Source organism: Diorhabda sublineata, chromosome 1, assembly GCF_026230105.1.
Source record: "Diorhabda sublineata isolate icDioSubl1.1 chromosome 1, icDioSubl1.1, whole genome shotgun sequence".
Classification (NCBI taxonomy): Eukaryota; Metazoa; Arthropoda; class Insecta; order Coleoptera; family Chrysomelidae; genus Diorhabda; species Diorhabda sublineata.
The window spans coordinates 43692343-43714528 of NC_079474.1; the positions used below are offsets into that span (position 1 = coordinate 43692343).

General features: G+C 32.6%; 1 protein-coding gene across 1 annotated transcript; it reads left to right on the top strand.

The window, feature by feature from the left end:
* The first annotated feature begins 32 nt into the window (after nucleotides 1–32).
* LOC130448244 (mRNA (2'-O-methyladenosine-N(6)-)-methyltransferase) lies at nucleotides 33–8939 on the top strand. The gene is made up of 9 exons (XM_056785529.1): nucleotides 33–431; nucleotides 631–930; nucleotides 991–1164; nucleotides 1253–1385; nucleotides 1882–2068; nucleotides 2478–2762; nucleotides 3785–4074; nucleotides 4180–4449; nucleotides 4742–8939. The coding sequence occupies exons 1-9, from the start codon at nucleotides 254–256 to the stop codon at nucleotides 4953–4955; spliced, it is 2031 nt and encodes a 676-aa protein (XP_056641507.1). The 5' UTR covers nucleotides 33–253; the 3' UTR covers nucleotides 4956–8939.
* Nucleotides 8940–22186: the final 13247 nt, after the last annotated feature.

The window sequence follows — 22186 nt, forward strand, 5'->3', positions numbered from 1 at the left end:
CGCCGAGTGTCTTCGTTGTTTTTGCATTTTTTGATTTTCTCAGTCAGCAAATGGCGTCGTAGAGTGAGGATGCACGAGTTTTTTTTTCAATCTTGACTGAATTTTGTCGTAAACTTGAAAACATAAAAATTTTTAGTGAAAAAAATATTAATGGGTATGTTTAATAATGTAAAATTGTTTAGTGAAGTTTCAGAAAAGAGAGATTCGGGTTGAATCGAAAAATCATTAAAGGAGTAAAATAAAAATATAAACAATGAACGAAGAAGTCGAAGCTAAAGAAGAGAAATTGATTCCTATGTGGCCTCCGATGGAAAGTGGCACTAGTCCAGGGCCCCAATCACACGTTATTATGCCTATACCAACTACACCACAAGGGGCCCCACTAAACCAAGGTTTGGAGTATGAACTTCCATTTGAACTACAACATCAAGGTAAATATTTTTCTCCCCTTAATATATATATTTTTAATTATCGAAAATTTTACAATGAACTGAAATTAAAGCTCACAAATAAAATAAAATTTGGAACATCTGAATGGAAAAATTATTTAATAATCTGTAGTGAATACTTTTGTTGTTATTGCCATTGAAATATTTTCCATTGCCATCCAATAATTAAATTTTTATTTAGGTTGGAAAAAGTTTTGGTCAAAAAGGGAAAACCGCCCATACTTTTGGAATAAAATTACTGGAGAAAGTCTTTGGGAGATGCCCGTTTTAAAACCACAGTTTGATCCTATCACAGATCCTTTAGGAATTTGCGCTCCACCACCTCCCCATCCAACTCCTCTACCTTTAGTTCACATGGCTCCACCTGCAGCAGTTCCAATAGTGAAACGTAGAGCTTCAGAGGAGATAGGACCACAAGCTAAAAAACTAGTTTTGGCTGGTCCTTGGGACTTGGATGTACCAACAAATGTAATTATAATAGGTATGTGACATTTTTTGTTTGGTTTAAAGTTCTTAATATTCAAAATGAATTTGCTTACAGAACGTGCCCCTTGTTCATACATGCATTCACATCCAGAAATAGAAGCTTACAGATGTAGTTTATTATCTAAATTACGCCAAAGCTATCAAGAAGTGTGTCACTCTAGGGAATCAATTGATGCTCCTAAGGATTCTTTCAATAGGTGGCTAATGGAAAGAAAAGTTATAGATACTGGTATGTTGATGAAGAATTCAATAACCTATAACTAAATGATTGTTACATTTTTTTGCTAAACTAAACTGAAATACTGATTATTATCTAGGATATGATCCATTACTTCCCAGCAACTGTTATCCGGAGATCTCCCTTTCCATGTATAAAGAAATTATGAATGATATACCTATTAAATTAGTAAGGCCAAAGTTCACAGGAGATGCTCGAAAACAGTTATCAAGGTAATTGTTTATAATAATTTTTGAATCCATTCTGAATCGAGCTATTGACAGAACCACAATCCACTTTCCCATATTATTTAAAGAACAAATAGAATTATATATCTGCTTGTCTTCTTACCTCAAATAGACAACACTTATTCCATAATCTGTTCTAGTAAGATACTCGTCACATTTGTAACAATTTAATATATTTTACTCGAAAGCTGGTCCCTATTGTGAAGATTTAGTTTTAAGCTTCATCATACATTGACTAAGCTTGCATAATCTCAAGGTAGGTGATATTGTTAAAAGCTCGAATTTCTTCAAACAAATTGTTTACATCATTAACCCAAATAAAATTCTTATCCAAATGTATCTCAGTTAATAATACATTAATTTTGTGTTGAAAACATCATGTAATGATTCTATTTTGGATTGGATTTTATACTTATTATTTTTAAAAATAGATCTTTTCATAGAAATGAAAAATGTTGATTAACCTTTTGTTTTGGTAAAGGTATGCAGAAGCTGCAAAGAAAATTATGGAATCTCGAAACGCTGAAGCAGAAAGTCGAAAAGTTGTTAAGTGGAATGTGGATGAAACTTTTCAGTGGTTAAGGAAAACAGTTGGAGCAACTTATGATGACTTTCAAGACAGATTGGCTCATTTGAAACAACAATGTCAGCCTCATTTAACAGAGACAGTAAGATACCAATATTATATCAAAAAGAGAAAAAAAAATGGGTAATTCTATCTTTTAGGATACAACTATCCTACGACCTTGAGCTTGAAATATGTCATTTCTGAAGTCATTCTGAGCATGTTCAGATTGCTCGTCAGTATCTATTAGCCATCAATGACATGTTACACCTCAACTAGTTCTATTGGACATAATATGTAATTAGACACATGAATAAATACACAATATGTACTTCCTTTCCCCGAGCGCTTCTTCATTTTCTTATTTTTGTTATTAACATTTTATCCCCTATCACATATGTCAAGGTCATAGGGGAGATGTACCCTAAAAGATAGAATTTCCAAAAGTTGTATACATAATGTCAATATATTTCATTGCAAGTTGAAAAATCATTAACTTCAATTTTCTCCAGGTGAAATCTTCTGTCGAAGGTATCTGCTTGAAGATGTACAATTTATCAGTCGAATATGCTAAGAAAATCAGGGAGAAATCCAATGCATTGTTAAAAGAGCATGGGATGGAATTACCTCCACACATGACGATGCACACAACTCGAAAAGTTTGGTGTTACCCCGTGCAATTTGCTATTGGCTGCCCTAGACTGCCAGTTGTTGATTATTTACCAGATAGAGACCAGGTGGTATTGAGATACCAAGGAGATACTTTAGCCATTAATAGTAGCCATTTAAATAAATTGGTAAGAAAAACGTATGAAATTTTTCTCATTCTTCTGATTAGTATCCAAAGTTTTGTTTCATTAATATTTAAACATCTTCTCAATTGTTATTTTTCTATCTATTATTTTACAATCACTTCCATATCGCAGCTTGGAACTAAATATAAGTAGAATTCGTTGCTGTACTGGAAATAGTTTTGTTTCATATATATTGTTTTTCAAATATTCTTCTATTACATCAGCTCCCAAATTATTAGATCTCAGTAAGTCCTCAAGGTACTCCAAGGTCTGCGGGATCGTCACGCCGGTAAATAATAAACTTACATCAAAGGAGATTAAAATTTCCCCATGTTCAATTTTCGAATGTAAGTGTAGCTTAAATAGTTGGAACTGAGACTTTGTATCTATTTAAGCCACTTTATTTACAGTTTAGTAGAATTAATTTTCACAGGAAAATATTTATTGGTGGGAAAAGTCAGTATAAAACAGGTAAGTGAAGTTATTAGGTTTTAGTTTACCTTCAGTCTCTGAAGACGATAACTTGGTTATCAAAACGCGCGTCAGACTGTGTAATTGTGTGTTGGGGTAAACAGTGTGTTCAGTATAGATTTGAGCTCTTAGAAGAAAACATGAATGTTACTATTTTTAATCGCCTAGAAGACACTTGGGAGCCTGGAAAAATTATAAAGGCTGCGCGCCTAAATTATGTAGATAAAGATAAAAATGGTAATGTTATCATGAGGAATCTCATTGAATTATAAGCTCAAAATAAATTCATTCTGTATGTATACTGAAAACAGTGTTTTCAACCACTATACCAAATCTTCAGGGTTCAAAGGAAAACTACAGCATGTCAACTATAATATAGTGTAATTATGTTCAATTGTAACTTTTATTATATTTTTTTTAAACTGCAACTTCAATTTTGATTTGTATAAATTTTAGTTTGGCATCCCATATTCATAATAATATATGTATATTTTAAATAAGGACTAGAATTTCCTTATTTCAACATTCCTTTTATCAGAAATTTTTCATTTTAGGAACATCTCTACAGGCACAGTTGTTTTGATGACCGAAAGTTCGATTTATTTATACCCAGAGTATGGGTAGTATTGAAAAGGTACGCAACTTTTCTTGGAGTAAATCCTTCTCCCAATACTGCCAATTCTGATGTACAAGATGCGCAGCAAAGTTTACCTGTCACAGTTTTCGAATGCCTGAATAGGGCTTTTGGTGTAACATTTGAATGCTTTGCATCACCTTTGAATTGTTACTTCAAACAATACTGTTCGGCGTTTGCAGACTGTGATTCATATTTTGGAAGTAGGGGGTTAGTACACATTTAAAAATCTATTTTAAAATATTGATATTAGAAGAATTTTATATTTCATTTTTATTAAATGAAAGTTTTACAGGTTTGTCTTATTATTTTTAGATCTTTTCTAAAATTAAAAGCAGTGTCAGGTTCATTTGAAGCGAATCCACCGTATTGCGAGGAATTGATGGAGGCCTCAATTGACCATATGGAAAGGTTACTTAGTGATAGCTCTGAACCATTGAGTTTTATTGTGTTAATGCCTGACTACAGAGAGCCTACGCCCGCAGCTCTAACTAGGCTCGAAACCAGTCAATTTAAAAAGAGACAAGTCACTGTACCCGCGTATGAGCATGAATTCAGACATGGCTTTCAACATGTGCTCAGCAAGTAAGTCATCTTTTGTGAGTCACAACTTATAGTATGTCATTGAATGTAACGAATCTACTTTGATTTTACGGCGGCAATTATTGTCTCTGAAATATTTAATTAAACTCAAAACTATCAGGCAAACACGATAAATAGAGATGGATCTAAGACGAGGGATGGAGTTGGATGTAAAGTATAAATTCAGAATACAAGGCAATCTTTACTAATCAAAAAACCCCATATATCTGGCATATATATGAATTTTTTTTGTATAAAAATTTTTCTAGATTTTGATATTATTTCAATTTTTTAGGTCTGAATTAAACGTGCGTTCTGTCCATGCAACTGTAATAGTTTGGCTTCAAAATCCCGCTGGCCACCAACGTTGGGAACCTTCAGAAGATAGAGTACAAGCTCTTTTAGAAGCTTTCAGGCCTGGAAGGGAACGCGAACGTGATAGACAAGAACTTTTGAGTCCTACACGACAGGGTAATGCTTCAGATAGTAAAGATGTCGTGGTGCACTGATATTTTTTATATTTATTGTATTTTGGTGTTTTGTTACAAAGTAAAAGGAAAAGCTTCATTGAGCTAATGAGGAGTTTAGGATAGGTTGTGCAAATGATGTGGATAAATGTATAATTTTTTATGTAATTGGATTGCGTAAAAAAATATACTCCTATTGGGTGCATTAGTTATCGCTTTACAAAGGAAAAATTACTGAAACATGTGCAATTGGCTGTTAAGACACAATATACAAAATTATTTTTAATTATGGTTACAAAACGGTATGTTGACAAAAATAACTACTGTTCAATTTGACCAATGTAGATATACTTCCTTTAACTCATACTTTCATATGTCAAGAACAGTCAGTATAATTATTGTATGAATTTTTAATGATAAATGACAAACTATTAAAAACATTACCATCATTGGTGCCAGAATCAGATGCAGAGTTGATCAAACAAAGATGTATTTTTAAAAATCATCCCCGTTATATGTAGTTTATTTGTAAAATGAAAGTTTTCTTGTCCAACTTGTTCACTAATAATAATGTTATTTTTGCAAAAGCTTCAATGTACTAAGTATATTTATTAGGTTTTTAGATCTTTTAGTACATATACTTGACTCATCCGTAATACTAATTTTGAGGCTAGAAAAATCCTTTTGGAAATATGGTTAGACCAAATTTCAAGAAATGTGAATTTGTGTGAAAATTATTTAGTACAATTAGAAATGCATCACTCAATCTTTGAGTACCTGAAAGTTATGCATTTTACTTAATTTTAAACTAACCTTAGAAAAAAACGCAGGAATTGAATATGAATAATAATTTTTGGTAGGAATCGGAATCTTCTTCTTCTTCTTTTAATGCTTACCCATTAATGGATGTTCGCGACCACATTTTCGGAATCAATTAGACTTTTTAAAGTTCCATAACAAAATAAACTTTACGTATATGAATTGTAAGGTAATAATGATAGCTAAACCTAGGTTCAAATGTGTTAAAAGTAGGAATAATCAATGCTTTGCTGTTAAAACATGTATAATGCTTCCATTCCATTATCCCGAATATATGAAGTTCGTTGAAACAATTGTGATGCTGTTTACATAGGTCAAACATCATAATATATGGGAGATAGATCGAAAAGCCATCTATATGAAAAAAAGCACAAACAGCATTAACTAAAAAATGACAAAAACTATGTATTTAATTATAATAGTATAAACAGAATCGAATACAAAAAAATAAGATGTTAATTATAAAAAATACTTGAGTAAAATATATAATTATGTCTTTTAGATTCTTCTTAGTATATGATAACCTAAATTAAACCTTAAAAAATATTTCCGTTTTCAATGTCAAATTATATTTTAATGAAATCCAAAAGGATATTTCTACAAAATAACATATACTAATTGAATTAGACCTAAAATTTAAAAAAATATATTTGTAAATTGAAATATTGTAAAAACAATTTTCCGTCAATTTAATCAACAATTTAATTCCGTCTAAGGGATTACAAAAGTCTGATCAACTATCTATTTAGCATGATGTGGATTTGCTAACGAATTAGCTATTAATGTTGGAACTGTACCATTGCTAAATATCATTTGAAAATATGTAGTTTTCTAAAAAGGGATTGATGATTATTAAAAAAAATCTTCATATAATGAATAAAGACCTCGTTAAATCCTTATGGAAATTAGATTTCGATTAATGTTTCTGAAACTTGACACAATATTCTTTAAAGCAAGTTAATCAAAAGTCTTAATGGGCCAGAAACCCCCCAACCCCACCAAAATTTCCCAAAGGTACCATAAGAGGAGGGGTTTCTGTTTTTCTGAAACTTTGTTCAATGGTAGTTCAAAGGTAGCTGATTGAAAGTTTCCATGGACTCGAAACCTTAGGTCCGTAGGTACTCTGGTAGGAAGGGAATTAGTTTCGGTCAATTGTTCTGAAACATGGCACAATGATAGATGAAGATGCAATCCAGATTTTTCTCACCTCACATAGGAAATCTTAGAGAACCTTTCAGTTGATGTGTATTAATTAGGATTAGCTTCAGCTACGCTCAAGATAATAATACAAGAGATGAAGATAGTTTTCAATATGATCAAAAACTAGTTGAACCAGAATTGATGCGAATCATACTCTATTCAAGATTTTATAGGAGTACTAAATATCAGCTGTGGATACCTTATGCAGCAGAAGCTGGATGTGAAGAGGTAGATGTCGAAGATGAAAAAATATTTACTTGTTACTACTGGGACAAGAACTCTGAGGATTGTGCTCACGTAGCAACAACGTGACTTATCAAACAACAGTCCTTCTTAAGTAAATAGAAAACGCACAAATGCTTGAGGAAGGTTAGCCTTTCCTTAACTGGTTGGCACTATTTGATCTTTCTTCAACTAACTGGACTGCTACACCTTGCCTCAAGTGGTAGAAACTTTTCAACCTTACCTTAAATGATCGGGACTATTTCATCTTGCCTAAATTGACTGATAAATGTTTATGAAGTAACTTATGCAAACCCTAAAACCACCCAACCCCACCAAAACGACTCCTAAAGAGTCCAGGGAGGTGTTTCGTTCAGTTTTTCTTAAACTTGACACAATGATAGTTCAAAGCAAACTGATTAAAAGTCTCCATGGGCTCGAAACCCCAACTCCATCAAAACTACCCTTGAAGTGTCCGATGCAATTTAATGAGCTTGCTTCAAACTATCATTGAGACAAGTTTCTGAAAAACTGGCCACTCATGGTACCCTTGAACTCTTCAGGGGTAGTTTTGGAAAGTTGGTGGTTTTGGGGTTTTGTGTCTATTGAAACTTTTAATTAGCTTGCTTTGAATAATCTTTGTGCTAAGTTTTAGTACAATAAACCAAAATCAATTTCCTTTTGCCCAAGGAACCTTCAGACACTTCAGTGGTAGTTTTGACTGGGTTGTATGGGCGAGGTCTTTTGGATTTATATTATCATTTCTGCGATTGACCAATTTGTTCGGAGATTTATACTCTTAAAATGTTTACTTGTCACAAAGAAAACTGAAAGTAATACTAATCACTTAGGTGCAATATATGAAAAAAAATTCTATAATTATTTAGTTAAAAGAGAAGAGTCAAATTTTTTAAACAATTTCTATGTTTATAAACTTGTATACATAGTAAAGTATTTTTATCTAGTTTACCTAAAGTGGGGTTTATACGCCTTATATTGATATCTGTGTTTTGTCTTTTCTTTCCGAATACCTTTTTAATATACCCCACCAATATTTCTACCCTTAATCCCTGTGCACCAACTTTGAGATTATGTGGTATTTACATTCATCTGAAAATTATATAAAAATTCTTCAGTTGCTGGTTAAAATTAAATGGTTCTTAAAACAGTATTTTCCTCTTAACTGTGAATGTGTGTACTTAATTGTACTTCGACACATTTCTCTATCGATTAAATAAGTTTCTTCATATTTGCCCAGTTGAATTTTTTCTGTTCCAAGGATCACACTGGATACATTTGAAATTGTTTCTTGATGATTATAAACAAAACCTGATTAAAAATTATAATAAGCAATTTACCAAATTATGTTACTATCAGTTTTCTTGTATAAATTTTGTTTTTAACTCATTAATATTTAAACTTTACACAAAATCGAATGTATATTATTTATAAACAAAAAAATGTACATTATATACAGAATGCCTCCAAAAAACTTTTTAATAAGGTGGTGGTTTAATAAATTTTTGTGGAACAGAAAAAACTTTACTTCTATTGTTCAAAAATTTTTTGGGAACTCCGTAACTAATCTTATTTTCAGTGTGATTTGTATTATTTATTGTGGCAGGTTCCATACTGTACATTAATAATTATATGTCTAAAAGTTTTAATTTTTGTTGTGTATTTTATAACTAAAGCACTTGTTTTATATTTTTACTAAAATTTAAAAACATTTTGTAAAGTAAGTAGTTTTTAGTACTGATGAAATAAATATATTGTATATTATAAGAATTTTATTTCAGTTTATTATTTAACAAAAAATATAACAATCATGTGGTTACAAATAAAAAGTACTCCCAAAATGATATATGTTTATCAACATTGTGTAGATACCATCACTTGTCTATAAGTAGTAAGTGATTGATATAATCCCAAAGACACTACAACAAAGAGGTTCACAATTTTATGATACAAATATTATAAAAAATGGATTTCATGATGATAGTTTTGTATTATTCATGAGTTCTTAATCTAACATGGAAAAGTCATAAATAAAAAAAACTGTCATTATTCTCCAAAATATTCTTCATTTCGATGTACTTTTAAGAACGTCTGACTACAACTTCTATGTCAATATATGATGCATCTTTAGAATCAAAATGTTCGTACACTGACCATTTCATGGTCAGATGGGTGTTCAATCTCTCTAAAGCCACATCTGTGTACAGTAGAGAAGCAGTGTTATGAAGCCAGCTCAAGCCTCAGCTGGATCAAATGGAGTCCTTCGAAGCCTCAAAATATTGTAGCCGTCACTTTTTTGGTGTTTTTCCTTTGCTTTTTTGATTTGGAACAATTCTACGACTGAGTTAGCTTATACAGCATTCTTCCCTTGATTGCACAATTCCGGGGAACAATCTGAAAATTATACTGAATTTCGGTTATAATGAAAAACATGGGGTGGAATATGAACATAAAACCACTTCCTCCATAGTCACCAGGAGAGGTTTCCGTAAATTTAGGAAAATATTTATGAAAATAGCTTATATATAGTCAGCAAAAACTTAAAATTTCTTGGCAACTGATGTACTGAAAACTAGTGTTACTGATCTTCTATGTTCGTACTACAAAACTACCAAGATATCATTTGTTCTTGTGATATTCTTGAATACCTTCACTTATTTTCGAGCTAATCAAACATATTTTTCAACTCAATTTTAACTGAAAAATTTCAATTATAAAAATTGTAATTAATTGATAATATAGGAGAGCCATAATCCACAATTTTATAGACGTTTCACACATATTTTATAGAAAATTGGTAGGTACCTATAATTACTTGAGATGCAACATTTTAGTTAACTATTTTTGTATGTAATATTTTGTTTAAAAAAATATATGTATTTTCTTTTATTTTTCCCCTAAATACCCATGCGTTAGGTTTAAATTACTTTCAAAGCCTTTTTATCAACATTTTACTTGAGTAACAAAATAATTGATCTTTCAATAACTTACAAATATTTTTCTCAGAACAAGATTACAACTAATAAATTTCCAATTTAGTTTTTTTCACAATAGTTCCTAAAATTTCATCTTTAGTGGTATTATATCTTAAAAATATGCTATTTAGCTAAATATTATAAACATAAATTTGAAAATTCAAATAATTCAAATCACGCGCCATTAATAAAATTTAAATTTGCCAGGATTTTATAAAGGATGTCATCAGTGTAGTTCAAGTTTAGACTCCCAGTCGACGTCAATTTGGTTAGAGCAAATAAAATTGTTGTGATCTGTGATGGAAGCTCTCTACAGCAATGAAATATAAATTTGAGCAAAGTTTCTATGTTTATATGTAGATGGCGAGAGGAGTAACTAATGGCTAATATAAAACCATGAGGGCATAATATATAAATTATGGTAATGGCAATGTTTTGTTCGATATATCACATAACAAAATCTACTTGTGCATAAAATCAAGATTTTACTTTCATAAGATCATTGTTACGAGAACAAAACAGACAATATAAGGATCGTTTTTGTTAAAACCACAAAAAGTTCTTGAAATAAGTTTGCAAGCAACTTAAATTACAATCACGTATAGCATGTTGCATACCTTAAGAACGAGAACACAACTGAAATTTATGTAAAAGTTGAAGTGATAAAACAGTATCTATACATAATCATGAATGAAGTTCAGAATTAGATGGAACCAACATTTTCATTATTTACAGGTCGTACTTATTAGTTTACAAATAGGGTTGTCATAGTTTAGAGTGCGTACGGGGGCCGTCCGAGCGGGGCTTCATTTGTATTCCGTTAATATTTGAAAAATGTGGAACCAACAAAGTTTTTCATAGGCTGAAAAACATCTAAACTCAAACATGGTTGGTGTGGGATGCTCTGCACGTCATTAACAACGCACGGATGTGATTTACTACCAGTAGACTTGGAATAATTCATAATTTTCAAAATTTGTAATTTTTTTGCTACTCACACAGTAGGACAGAATTCTGTGAAATGGCTGCTGAAAAAATTCAAAGAAGATAAATATTATTGAGTTGAAAAAGTGACCTCAAACATTGTGGGACTCAGTACTTTTAAGAGTTTTGTTTAAAAATATAATTGAATTTTGTTACGTTTAATAAGGTTTTGTTTTTATAATTGAGCATATTAATAATTTGTGTTCTATTTGGGAAATAAAAAATATATCAAAATAAATAAAAAGGTAATTTATGACATTAACTGTTTTCTATTATACTGACTATGTTTGGAAAAATCTGTTGTCATGTCTGAATGAATCTTCACACTATATTCATATTTTATTTTTCTCGTAGATAACACAATTTTATTTATAAAATTCATTTCAATTCTATATTTATACATAATACATTTTAATTTCAATAATATTATTTCAAAATCGTCGCACACCATATCTGTTTTCTGTTCATACAGTCTTCAAAAATAAATAGCGTTTAATGAATAATTCCCGAAACAGTTAGTGAATTCATCTAGTGATCTATAAAATTATTTCCTTGTTTTTTGTGTTATATCATGTTAATAGGTGTATTCACCTCTCCCCATCTGCATTGTGTATCAACATAACATACACGTTTATTCAGTGTAGCCCTCAGATTCGTCAATATGACTTCCAAAAACACGAAGGAAATTAAATCGAGATGGGATTCACCGTTAATGTAACGTTTCAAAATAATGAGAATATTCCACATGCAGTTTTTATTTCTTTAAAAAGGGGATCAAATTCCATTAATTAATAGTTTAAATAACGTAAATATGCGTAAAATTGGTTTCTCAGCATTTGTCCCAAAACATGTCACAATTTCTTTACAATATCAATATATTAGGTACTGGTTTAATTTTGAAAAAAATAATTGTTTCACGTTATATTTGTGAATTTAATAATTGGATTTCGTTAATATTTTATTATTATAAAACAACTTACTAGAACAATATGATTTAATAAACAAATTTCTGTCTGAAAGTCTAACGAATTAGATAACCTATGATACAACCAAATTATAGAGAGTAGAAGTTGTGTGAAAAGTTGTTCAGGGCGTAAACAATAATTGGCATTTCATTTAAATTTTACCCTAATTCTAATGTGGCGCCATCTTTATTTAATACATTTCGATGGACACTTTTTATATACACAGATTGTTCTCGTTACCTCTACCCTCCATAAACCTAATGTTGACGAACGAGACCAAAAAATTAAGGAAAGTAGACAACTTAGTATGGATGTACCCACCCAAATATAATGAACCAATTGCATGATTAGACGAAATATAAAAATTCAGAGTACTTCCATGTTCTTCGTTATAAAATCACCGTTTGAAAAATAATATCCCACCTTTATAAAAGAAAGAATTCGTTTTTGGTTACGCAACACGTGCGTACACTGTTTGTCAGAGTGCAATGACCTTCTATTCTATTGTATTTATTTACAATCCACTTTTTTTACTAATTCTAATATAACGAATAAGGACTTACCTAAAAGAAGCTCCGTTTGTTAATATAAGGGTGAAGCTTCTTTCTATTTTTTCATACGCAAACATTTCATTATTCTAAATTTATTTTACTTGTGACAGGAAGTGAAAAGTTTAGACAGGTTTTATAAAATAAATTTCGAGGACCGCATTTTGTTTATCAAGTTGACTCACTTCGAGCTCAATCGTAAATTTTAAATTGATAACTATTTTTAGTATTTAAAAAATGATTTCGAATGCATTACTTTGGGAATTTGTTGAAAGAAAAATGTTAATTGATTAATTTACATTGAAACATTGCGTGTGATCGTGAGCTTATCGGATGGTATTGTTGCTTCACACTGCTTCAGAGACTTGGTGTCAACTATGGAAGTGTCCAATAAAACATCGTAAATTAATTAGCATATATTCCAGTTGCTTTAAAGTCATTCTAAAGAAGAAGAGGAAACATTTTTGCAAAAATTATCACATCCCCGAATCAAACCGTGCACGAATTGAGTGAAGAATAATAGGAGAAGAAAACCAAAACTCTATTGTCAGCGGGGGTGCTGGCTAAGATTTTTTGGGATTGGAAGAGTGTTTTACTAATAGATTTCTTACGGATCTATTACTGCGATCAAGTTAAGCTTCAATAACGTAGCAAAAGACTAGCTTGCTTCTCTTCGACTAGGCTATGCCCCATACAGTTACATAAACTGGAAACAATGAACTAGAAAACACTTTATCACCCACCTTATAGTCCAGATTTATCGTCATATGTTGTCATATGTTTGTATCTCTGAAAAAAGCCCTTGTAGGCAAGAGTTTTCGTTAGATAGATACATGTCCAGCTTTATTCTATGAATGACAAAAATCCCAACAACGTAGCTGCGTTTTGTAAAATAAATTCTGTTTATACAAAAAGATCGTTCAATTTTGTTTGAATCTTGTATTTTTCAAATGTTGCCAGATTTAGTTGATACCCAACTATACAAACATTGTTTTAGGATTCGTTGGTGTAATTAATTTAGGGTAATTTAGGTCTAAAAGACCAGTTATTTGCTATACAAAGGGTCAACAGAAATATCAAATCCTTTAGTTCCTGTTGGATAGGGTATCATCACCTTTTAGGAGTTTGAGTTGAATATAAACGTTCTTATTGAAAAAAGTAGGAGACAATTAATCATTATATCATATAACAACATATATTATAACAATAATCAAAAATCTCATGGCCGGGGCTCTGTTCCTAGAGGCACAAGTGGAAAATGTTCACCAGCTATAACACATGAGAATTACCCTAATTATGACAACGCCAGGATTTTTAAATAACATTAATTTTAACGCGCAAAGGAACTATTGTTTCTTCGTTATAACGTCCATCTTCATATTACCAATTTCCGGTTACGAAAAGTGTGTTATCATCAGGGATAGCCAACACCTTTTCAATGAAACTGGTCGATCTCATTTTTGAAGAACTAAGGCCATAAATTGTATCAAATAGTCACCCTTAGGCCCATTTCGCTCCAAGCCAGTCTAGTCCACTCGCGTCCAGTCAAGTCGAATGCTTTTGAATTGGAAATATTAACTTAATATTAAAACAAAGAGAATGTGTAAATCTGGTTTCATTCTAAGCAGGACTTGACGGGACGCGTTTAATATGAAACCAGATTTACACATTCTCTTTGTCTTAATAGTAAGTGGATGCATCCATCCGCATCAGACTCTTTTAACTAGAACAGATTGAAAATGGATCGTCGGCTTTAAGAAGAAATAGAAAATTGAGGCTTTCTTCATCTTCCGCTTCCATCCAAGTCACTTGAAGTGAATCCCATAGAACATGTTTGGGATCAGTTACAAAAAACCACAATCTGTGATCTTCCGAATCTTCCGACAGAAATCGCATAAAATTTATCATACAATTTGGCCGAAATCGTACTAAGAAGATGTGCTGCTGTGTTACGTGCAAATGGAAATCGCAGAGAATATTAGCTGTCGTTTAAACATTCCATTATTATACATAATACCCTGATTTTGTTTCTATATTAGCACTTTATTTGATTCGTAGTATTCTAAATGTCCTCGTACATGCTTATTATTTGAATTTACGTATAAGAGTTCGCCTTGTCAACGTTATCAACAAACGGGATTGTTCAACTTTATCACCCCAACCCTAAGAGGGTGTATATATATATATATATATATATATATATATATATATATATATAACAAGAGACAGTTAAAACAAAGCCCAAAAATCATCGTCGTATGTGCGTCACAGCGTTCCCCATTCTATCAGAGCATGAAACCCCGGAAAATAAATTATTTCGAACTCATCCTCTCTGAACTAATATCTATTCCTGTTCGCTATAGCAACTCCCTAAAAGTTACCCATTTCCTTATTGATTCTTTAGGACCCCCGAAATTCATCGGAATAGGTCAATGACATCCTGCACGTGCTCAGATCATCTTCAGTTAAATACTGGAAATAGAACGTGAATTCTACAACATTGATACTTATTGTCATCTGATATAAAGTTCCGTTTCCTCCGATAATTTTTTCGTTTTTGTACTAAACATTGTTGTTGTTGCGGGCTTGTTGACGTTACACGTGTCGTAGCAGGCTACGATTTCGGCGTTACCCTAGATTCAGGAGGGGTTCAAGAGCCTCGAAAAGCAGAACGAAGCTCTTCGTAAATTTTGTTGTCTTTGTCACTAGGACCAGGTGGTTCGAGCATAATTTTTTATTTGACGATTACGTTGTTTTATTTAACTTGTGATATCTAATCACATTATATTATATGAATTAATAATAAATAGTTATTTATACAATGATGCAATCCATTCCCTGACAAAAACCATCTACGAATCCTTGGATTCAAGCACTCCAACTATTGGGTTTTTTTTAGATCTAAAAAAGGCCTTCGATACTGTCGACCACTCCATGCTTTTTGATACACTAGAAAATATGGGTGTAAGGGGTTTAGCTCATAATTTATTCAAAAGTTATCTAACAAACAGAACACAAAAAACTAAATTCAAAAATCATGTGAGTGAAGAGATCAACATTAAATGTGGTGTACCTCAAGGAACAGTATTGGGGCCGGTGCTTTTCGTAATTTACTTAAATAATCTATTTGAACAGGAAACAATTGGAAAAATAATCAGCTTCGCGGATGATACTGTGATTTACTACAAACATGATGACTGGTATAATCTCAAAATAAATATTGAGAGTGACCTTGGAAAACTCAAAGACTGGTTCGACAGCAGATTACTCTCAATAAACTTTGACAAAACTGTATATTTACCCTTCAGTTGTCATGAAACGTCTCTGCCAAAATACAATCTTAATATCCAACAAGATTTTAAAATAAAACCTGCAAAAAAAAATAAATATTTGGGCATTTACATTGACAATCACTTACGATGGAACCATCATATGGAATATTTAACTAAAAAACTTCGGAGTATCCTATTTCGATTTAAACAAGTAAGCCAATTTTTGAGCTTTAAATGTAAAAAATACTGTATCACAGTTTGGTTGAGTCACACCTCAATTATGGCATTATTGGCTGGGGAGGAGTTTCAAGGAGCTATTCCTCCGAATGATTCTCAACAAACCAACAAGGTATTCAAGCTCACTACTCTATACTGAAACGCAAATATTGGATGTTAGACAACTATACATTATTCAGATAGGATGCCATCAATATAAAAATAAATACGAACTTACCACTGACAATCATAGATACGCGACAAGATCGAATAATCAATACTGTATACCAACAGCTCATAAAACAATAGGTCAAAAAGGTTACTCCTACTTGACACCTAAATTATTCGGGCAACTACCACAAAGAATTATCGATGAAACTTCTTTTAAACGCTTCAAAACCCAACTAGTAACATTTGTTAAAGAAACAGACAAAACAAAAATACACAAAATGATAGAATGCTGAAACAAAAACAGAGAAGAGTAAACTCATGTACGAAATGTATGTCTGAAACACAATCATGTAAAAATGTATTTATAATGTTTTAACTGCATTTTTTTGTTGTTTTCTTTTATAATGTTTAGGTTAGGCACACCAGCCTATATTCACCACATACAAGAATGTACAATACTTCTGTGGATGTCTAGATGTTTATTCAATTTTAATTGTATTTTATTACTGTATTTTGTTAAATTTATGAATAAACGTTTTCCCAAAATGTATTCTTTCTTATTTTTATTCATTTAAATCGATACTTTTCGTATGAAATTATGGACACCTTTGACCGGTTGCAATAGCATCATAAGCATTGTTATTTTATAAATAACATCAAGTCGACAGTTTATTATCAAAAGTTAATGAAACTGAAATTATTGATTTGTATAACAAACAAATGGATATAGAAGAAAGAGCAAATATCGTTTATCTATTGCTCAATATTCAAGAAATGATGCCAAACAAAGACTGCTCCTGCAATTGCAGAAAACGTGTTGTTGTGTCCATACCGAGGTGGTCCACACTCTTCATTGATATTTCCAAGTATCCTAAGCTTCGAAGACTAAATCATTGTACGTTGATGTATAAAAGAATTAAAGTTAAAAATGCGTTGTTCACAATACAGGGAAAAGAAACAAATTGAAAAGTACAAGATCAATGCTCATCAATAAAAGATTGATCTATAACAGGGGTAAACACATGGGTGTTCGCCACGCGTACACCGTTCGTCTTTCACAAGGTCTGGCCTCAAGAAAAAAGGTTTTTCTGTGCCACGATGGCGCAAAAACTCGTGGCGCGTACCTTAACACACACCACGGTTAAACGTGGGGGAAATTTTTATCCTGAAAGTCGGTGGAAAAAGAAAACATCGTAAAGATCGACGACAATTGCATTGACTATCCACCTAAGAGGTCAACGGGTACCAGCAATTCAATATCCCATCGATAAACAATCACTTCCCTGTAGAGGACGACGCACCAGCACAACCACATTGACAGCAGCAGCGGGCATTCAGAGCGACGAGTTCGATTCGTACAACGTTATCAATCTGGGTTTTCGTTGTATACAGATACACTTTCATTCACGAAATTTTCCACGACTGGATTCCCCGAATAACTTTTTCAAAAAAACAAAAATCCTTCGACCCCTAACTGATCAATGCCTGACCCAGGGAATCCCAAATTGGTTTCTTTTTGAAATTCCAAGCCACCTTTCTTTTATTCTTATTGTACAGCATGCAATTAACTTAATCCTTTCCGATATACCTGGTAGCACGTTTCAGTAAAAGCCAATATATCTAAAGCCCTCTACCTTCCATTCGGTTTCACGACAGGCGAAACGTTTTGGATCGAAGTGTTAGGATTACTCTTCCTTAAGACAGCGGCGCGAGCAGATATCGAACGCCTAATCGCCTCTAAAGGAGCTACACTGTTGTTAGAGATTAAGCACGCGCGGCTAAGTTTAATTTTTCGTTTTGTATATATGTTTTATTGGTATATGAAAAAATACGTAGTTAACAAACTATGATTATTGTCATCGCAATTCTCGATCTTAACACTAACACCCATACTTCTTTGAATTTGACCGCGAAGATCATTGCAGAAATACAAGTACAAGTACAAGAATATGTCGTAAATAGTTATTTGTATTATTATATTTAATACTCTTATTTCAGCTTATTTTCACTTATCAAGTGATCTTTTGCATTAATAATGTAAAGAGTATTATTTATTTTATTATATAATTAAAATTACTACTTATGAGTAACACAAAAATTATATTCAAATGCGTACAACATAATGTACGTACGCGGGCGCACTCATGGGAACCTTCAGCGTATCAGCTGAAGGACTTTCCATCACCCTACATGCTGCTGAAGGTTTTTTTTTTGTTAAATAAACAATAAAATCTTCCATATTATTCAGTTTGAGCCATCCCGGAATGAGTTGAATTTACGGAGTTTATTACACCTGGATCAAACGGACCCGGCGCTACCTTGCCAGCTGCTGAAGGTCATTACGTTCACTCCTAAGTTGAGTTCTGTCAGGACAAACTCCCGGACTATTACACATGTCTCTTGAAATCAAGGTGGATACTTCATTGGGACATTGTGTATATTTATATATTTTAATTTATGCTAAAAATTGCACTCAATATCAGAAAAAGAATTTCAATTAACGTTGTATGCTAGGATAGTGAATTGAAGAAATCAATTGTTTAAACTAATTTAGTTATACCCAAATTGACACTTTCCAATCAACCAAACATAGGAACCAATGACCGACCGATAGGTCGGCGCATCATCACTAAGCCCATGAAAAAAAAAAGATATATAAGGAGAGGTCTTTGACCCTATTATCGTTACGACATCATGGTTTGATACGATGCAAGTGGATTTATAAAATGTGTTGTGCGTGACATGCGGGAGCGCTTCTGTTGGATGTGTTTCATTATCGAAACATCTCAGGGACATTTCGAATATCTTTGAAACAAGTATTACAAATGTAACACTAGATTAGATATTTCTTGGATATACGAAGGAAATTATTATGTCTGCGTAAAAAATTGGAAATAAATATATAGAAACGTCACGAGACATTTATTAACTAAGGGTAATTTAATAGTATTTTTCATTTTACACATTTCAAGTTGAAACTAATCCATTAGGTAGTCATATATCACGTAATTGTTTTACCCTCCCTATATTGGAAACAACGCATTTTGACATTTAGTAACAATTAACTTAAAGGTTCAGTTTTCCCTGGAAGACGGATTGTAAGTCAACGTATCACCATTGAATGGTAATAAACCTTTATCCCATTTACTTAAATTTTTCATTTCATCAAACACGTCAAACTAACAATAATTTATTCTTATTTTTAAAAAGTCTAGACGAAGATTTTATTATAGCAGATTTTTCGCGAAAGCACGCCAAAAGCACGGTTTCTGAAACTGCAGTAGCAGTCTTTGTTTGGTATGATTTCTTGGAGTATTGATAAGTGCTTCTTGTCTATTTCTAGCAGCAGCAATAACAAGCAATACTTGCTGATTCTCACGATTCTTTATAATAAACTATCAGCTTGACATCGTTGATAAAATAGCAATGCTTATGATGCTATGGAAACTAGTAAAAGCTCTCCATAATTTCAATCGAAACGAATCGAATTAAATTAATATAAATCCAAGAATTAATTCTAAGGAAAGGAGAAAAGATCCTATGTATTCATATGTATCACAGTAATCAACTTTACAAGTCTCGATTTTTATTGTCAAATCATTCTCTACTAGTAAATGGTACTTACATCCCTTCTAGTATACGAGGATATATTGGAAAATTCTTAGCCTACTATAGAACCAAACAAAATTTTAATGTCAAAATATTTTATTATTCTCTATCTTTTTATTGGATACATTCATTAAAACGAACCTGCAACGGCTCTAGACCTTTCAAAAAATATGTTTGTTTAATCACGAATTTTTTGCCTGGCAACATGAGATTTGTATGCGGGGGCGTTGTCCAAAACACGTTTGGATATCTTTCCGCGTCTTTTCTCTTTAATTTTTTCCAGAAGAGTGTTCAGTAATGTCGAATAGTAATCTCCAATTATTTTTCTACCCTTATTCAAAAAATCAATCATGATTACTCCATGGCAATCCCTAAAAACTGAAGCAAGAACTTTTCCAGCTGATTTTTGAACAAGAAACTTCTTAGGAGAACCATTGTATCGCCATTCCATCGATTGTTGCTTTATTTCTGGATCGTAGAAATGTACTCAAGTCTAATCCATAGTAACAATTCGGTTTAAGAAGTCTACATAGTTTTCAAATCGAGCACAGATCGAACGCGATGCTTCTACTCTTGCACGCATTTGTTCAACATTCAAACATTTGGAGATGGATCCATTTTGCAGCAATTTTTCTCATGTCCAAATTGACGTGAACTATATGATGAACGCGTTCGTATGAAATATTCAGTGCTTCAGATATCCGTTTTAGCCCAATTCGACGGTCTGATAAAATCATGTCCTGAATTGCATCGATATTTTCGGGGACTGACACAGAAACAGGCCTTCCAGATCGGTCATCATCTTCAATGGAAAATTTACCTCTTTTGAAGCTTGCAGTCCAATTTTTCACGGTCGCATACGAAGGACATTTATTACCAAAGGTATTAAGCATATTTTCGTAAATCTGCTTATCTCTTAACTCTTTTAAATAAAGGTACTTGATGATGGCTCGATACTCCAATTTTTCGATTTTCACAATTTGGTTCTGGTTTACTTTCTTGACGTTAAATTTTACACCGACACTTCTAATAAGTTATTGTTCGTTGCTATGGTAACGCAAACTGGTCTAGGCTAACTAGATATCAATACATCCTCGTACATAATTAAATGCAGCCGCTATGCATTGTATGTATTATGAGGAAAGTTTTTTGGAACTGCAGCTTTCATTTTATTGACAAAACATGTCTAAAAGGGTCCTCTTGCCAGCGCGATCGATTGTTAAAAAATAGTATTATCAAAACTATTAACCTTGAGCAGAAAATAGTGTAGTTTAACATAAGTTTCTTTGTATTTTTTGCTTGTCACAACTGCGAGCTGCAGATTACCATCAGATATTCCATAGCTCTGTAACTCATAGGATAGTGGACGGTCATGAAGCCAGTGTGTTGTAACCTTGCACGTGTGAGGGCTGGCTAGACACTCACCGATGACTTGGTTTGCTTCTCCAAGCCTCAGCGATATTCCGGATAGTCCTTTGCTCTATAGCACGGAGCTGGTGTCTATAATGACCATATCTGGTTAGTAGATCATTTATTAATCGTATTCCATGCTAGTTTCAGCAGAATAGTTTATTGGTAGGACAGACAGAAGGCCCATGTGTGCCATAGTTTGTCTAATGTCTGGTGTTTCCGTTTATCTTCGTGAAGTTTGTCTTGCAAGTAGAATTTTCCGACACTAAGATTAGGTTCCGAGTCTATTCTGTGTTCAACATATACGATCGTTGTTCTACCAAAATAAATCGACCATAAAACAATCACTAAAAAGTAGTTGACTCCCGTAAAACCGTCCTTAAGATACCCACTTAGTGGTACGGACATTAACACAATGATAATAGCGAAGGTCCAGAAGGTCCCTTCATTTACCCTATTGCTTTGTGCCAACGTGTTCTTTTCATAATTCGTGTCTAAAAAGTTGCTACATACCAGCAAAAATAAAGTCAAAAACTTGTATGATTATTACTTTAATTTTGTCGTTTAAAAAATTGCTCTTTGTAGTCTTCATAATAATTCGAATACATTGTTTTTGGTTATCTAGTACGCCGCTGGTTAGTGTCTCAAAGAAATTCGGCGTACTAACTTATACGGATAAACTCGTAACGACTTGCTCAAACACGGTTTTCGGGTCTTTTTGTGGAGTCCGATGCACTCTCATTTCGTTGGCGCGGGAATGGGTTCCCCACCCGTAAGGTCAACGTTTTCTCTTTTCAAAGTTCGGGGTACTTGTCATTGTATAAATATTTATATTTACCAAAAACTTTTTTAGTAATGTCACTA